General features: G+C 49.1%; 1 protein-coding gene across 1 annotated transcript; it reads left to right on the top strand.

The window, feature by feature from the left end:
• The first annotated feature begins 3,377 nt into the window (after positions 1 to 3,377).
• Positions 3,378 to 4,291, top strand: LOC133925619 (transcription factor GTE2-like). Its single transcript, XM_062371483.1, has 3 exons — positions 3,378 to 3,569; positions 3,613 to 3,862; positions 3,955 to 4,291. Exons 1-3 carry the CDS (start codon positions 3,378 to 3,380, stop codon positions 4,017 to 4,019), a joined length of 507 nt encoding a protein of 168 aa, XP_062227467.1. The 3' UTR covers positions 4,020 to 4,291.

The raw sequence follows: 4,291 nt of genomic DNA, 5'->3' as shown, positions 1-4,291 counted from the left end.
AGGCGTGGGCACAATTAATGCGGCGGGTCCCATTGCATGTTCCCCCGCGGGGCCCATAAAGAAAGACGGCTTGAAGATATCTTCGATGGGCTTGAGGCTTATCGCTTATCGCCCTGTTACTTCAGACCGTGTCAGACCTACTCTGACCAGACGGGCATGAGAGAGTACTTAGAGACTGGCCGGTGGGCGCCCCTGCGCCTGCTAAAGTATGGACGTGAAGACCGATGAGACCGTCCGAGGGATATATTTCCAACCCTCTGTAACATCAACTGTAGACTCATGATGGTTGTTTTCCATTTATTGTTTACGGGAACTTGTGCCCTCGTTCTGGGCACTCCCTGGAGGGCCTCCCCCCTAGTAGATAAAAGGGGGGGAGCACTTCGTAGAGAGGGGGGTTTTCAGACAGCCGAAAGATAAACCCCGAACCTTGTAACTCAGAGAAAAACGAGAGGGCTAGAGATCCAGAGAAAGGCATTCGAAGAGCATTGATAATATACTAGACACACAGGAGTAGGGTATTACACCTTCGTGCGGTCTAAACCTGTCTAAATCCTTAGTGCATTCATTTCCACCAGCCGAAGACGATCCATCCCGCCTAAATCCTATACACCCGCATTAACCCCACGTACGAGGTAGATCCAGAACCAGCCCCCGGCCGAATCTCAAAGGGGGTCCCTCAGGATCCCCGCTCACGGTGTTCATCCACCGACATACGCTGTCTAAGGTTGAGATCGGGTTGAATGAAGATATACTTCAGTCTTTAATAATCCGAGAAGATCTTGCATCTATGCCTTATCAAGTAGTGTCTCCAAATCTTGAGTGCATGAACTACAACAGCTAGTGCCAAGTCATGAGTAGGGTAGTTCTCCTCGTGCTTCCTTAATTGCCTGGAAGCATAGGCTATCACGCGGCCTTCTTGCATTAGCACACATCTCAAACCTTGGCGCAAGGCATCACAGTACACCGAGAATGGCTTCTGTGTGTCAGGCATGATTAGCACTAAGGCGGTGGTTAATCTCTTCTTTAATTCGTTAAAGCTGGACTCAGGAGCGGGACTCCACTTAAATTCCTTTCCTTTCTCCAGTAACTCTGTCATTGGCTTGGCGATCCTAGAGAAGCCTTCTATAAAGCGATGGTAATATCCTGCTAAACCCAGAAAACTCCGAATCTCTGAAACGATCTGCGGTGGCTTCCAATTTAGGACCTCCTTCACTTTGCTGGGGTCAACGGATACTCCCCTTGCTGAGATTATATGACCTAGAAAAGAGACTTCTTTCAACCAAAACTCACACTTGCTCATCTTGGCATATAACTGATTTTCTGTGAGTTTCTCTAGAACCATCCTCAAATGTTCCTCGTGCTCTTCCTCGTCCTTCAAGAAGACCAGGATATCATTGATGAACACAACCATGAACTTGTCCAGATAATCCATGAAAACCTTGTTCATGAGGTACATGAAGTATGTTGCGGTGTTGGTCAATCCAAAAGACATCACTGTAAACTCATACAAACCATATCGGGTGACAAAAGCGGTCATGGGAATGTCCGATGCTTGAATCTTCAGCTGATGGTAACCTGACCGCAGAACAATCTTGGAAAAGACGCATAGGGAAAGTACTAGTAAACCCTAAACATAGGATTCATATTGACAAGCATACATCTAGAAAAATAAAAGATACACTTTCCTACAATAGGATCAAAGTGATCAAGGACACTTGCCTTCAACCGCAGGTTGTTCAAACTCCTCGAACGTCTGGTCCTGCAGGTTCACAAACTACTCGTCTCCTATTGCAATCGCGCACACTGGAAATAAACAGCCACAAATATCTAGAACAGTACATAAAACAGTAGCAAGGCACTATAAAAAGATTACTAATGGATAGTACTCGTTGCTACGATTGCGGGAGCGCAAGAATCATCTAAATCGGAGCTCGTATGAAAAAGTTATGAGGGTTTTAAGTTACGAGGGCTTTTCTGAAAAAGTACAAGGACTAAATTGTAAAAATAGAAAGTTCCAGGGACTTATTTGTAAAAAGTTATGGACTTATATGCAAATAAACAAAACTACAAGGGGCTAGAAGTAAAAATAATAGGGCTGACAAGGGTCTTTTGTGAAAACAGAAAAGTTTAGGGTTTAGATTGTAATAAGACCTAATTTTAGAGAATAAAGGAATTATTTTTGTATTGAAAATCCTAATTATTGTGTCCGCATGCTGATTGGGCCAAAAAGGGTGACGTGGTTGTGCCGCGTGGGACGAAGGTGCACGCGTGGCATGCACATGTGGCAAGGCTGACTGGGATTTGGTTATTTAAATCTAGGACGCACAATCTAGATTGGACGGCTGAGATTTAAAACATGAAAGGGTATCCGGGCTTCTAATCTAGACCGCACGTGACAAAACGAACGACCGATGATGGTTGGGGGAGAAAGGGTGGTCGACGACGGTGGGGACACGACGGCGCCGCCTCGGACATTGCCGGAACATCACCGGCGAAGCGCGGGATTGAGCTACGGCCTACCAAACTCGACGAGATACGGTGCAACTGAAAGAGGAGGCAATGGGGATCCTCACCGAGGGCTTCACGGCGGCCGGAGAGGTCTCGGCGGTGGTCGGCGACGGAGAAGAGTGGCGGCAGCGGTCAATGCTCGATGGAGGCACGGCTATGGTGATAGAGACACGAAATTGACGGTCGGAGACGCTTCCATGGGACCCTGCGATGCCGGAGAGATGGTTAGCGGACCTCGGGGTGCAACGGGAATGGCTATCAATGGCGAGCAGCGGGACGGTGTCGAGGAGCGGCAGGAGGGATGTCTCGTGCTCCTGCGAAGTCGACGGCGAGCTCGGAGACACCGGGGAGAGCTCGGACGCAACAGACGACGTGCGGCGGAGCTTTGAGGCGACAATGGCGGCTCGGCGACGGGGCTGCGGTCTCTCGGGCGGGTGAGCGGAGTGCGGAATGGGGGCACGGTGTGCTGTAGGCACATCTATATAGCGCGTGCAGGGGAGAAATCCATTGTGGAGTCGTGGGCGCGGGGGCGTGGGCGGCGGTTTTGGTCGTGGAGTTGCGAGTGCGTGAGCGTGGTGGGAGGAAGGGGAGGGAGCTGACGGGCGGGTCCGGGCTACCAAAGAGAGAAGGAGAGAGAGCGAGCTGGGCTTCGGCTGGGCCTCGAGAGCGGGAAAGGTGGGCCAGGCCGACAGCACAGTAACGGACGTCACAATGAAGATGCGGAAGCCGAAGGCGAGGGAGCCTAACAAGAGGGAGATGAGCCTGGAGGAGAAGGACATGCTGAGGCTGAGGCTAGGGCTAGAGAGCTTGCCCGAAGAGAAGATGCATAATGTGCTGTAGATTGTGCGGAAGAGGAATAGGAACCAGAGATGCTTGGGGATGAGATTGAGCTGGATATTGATGAGATGGATGTCGAGACACAGTGGGAGCTTGATCGATTCGTCACCAACTGCAACAAAGCGCTCAAGAAGAGTCAACGGGCTGCGATGACGAATGGTGGCATTGCTGATATAACCGATCCAGTTGTGGCTGAGGACAGTATTGTGCCAGTGAATGGCATTGTGCCTACATTGGTTGACAATGATGATACGGTAATGGCAATAGGACCAGCAGGCGTTGTTCTTGGTTGCAGCTAGAGGATGTGAGAATTTGCTTCTCATGTTGGCTTGTTTGTTTTCTTGTTCACAGGAGAGTGAGAACCCTGTGAAGAGTACCACAATGGCCGAGCAGGTGGATGAGTATATAGATATTGGAGATGAGATGCCAACAGCCACTTACCAATCAATGGAGATTGAGAAGGATGCTGAGGTTGCTATTGGCTCTGGTGGTTCCGGCAGCGGCTCATCGTCCACTGGTATGATCAAGCCAACTATTTGTACTTTAAAAATTCCAACTTCTTCATGATCCGGAACTTTTACACTGTTTACCATTTGCCTTCTTATACAGGTTCTGAGTCGGGGAGCTCAGGGGATAGTGCCTCGGGAGTTGGCAATGCTCATTCTTTGGTGTAGGGGAGGTTATTTTAATAGTAACATTTGAGTACTTGGAAGATGTGAGTTCTTCTTGGCCTTGGGTGATTCGAGTAGAGCTAGAGGAAGCTGTAAGTATTTTGTAAGTTGTTTCTGAGACGTGTGTGCATGCTTGGGGTTTAGTTGACTAGTTAGTATTGATAACGGAATGGCTTTGTGGGTAATCTGGTAGCACATACTTAGTATAGATAACGGAATAGTTTTGTGGGTAATCTGGTAGCACAGCTGGACCATGTATATATAAGCAGGTGGTG

The sequence above is a fragment of the Phragmites australis genome, chromosome 7 (assembly GCF_958298935.1).
Source record: "Phragmites australis chromosome 7, lpPhrAust1.1, whole genome shotgun sequence".
Classification (NCBI taxonomy): domain Eukaryota; kingdom Viridiplantae; phylum Streptophyta; class Magnoliopsida; order Poales; family Poaceae; genus Phragmites; species Phragmites australis.
The sequence above is the reverse complement of the archived record's forward strand: the minus strand, read 5'-3'. Positions and strand labels throughout refer to the sequence as shown.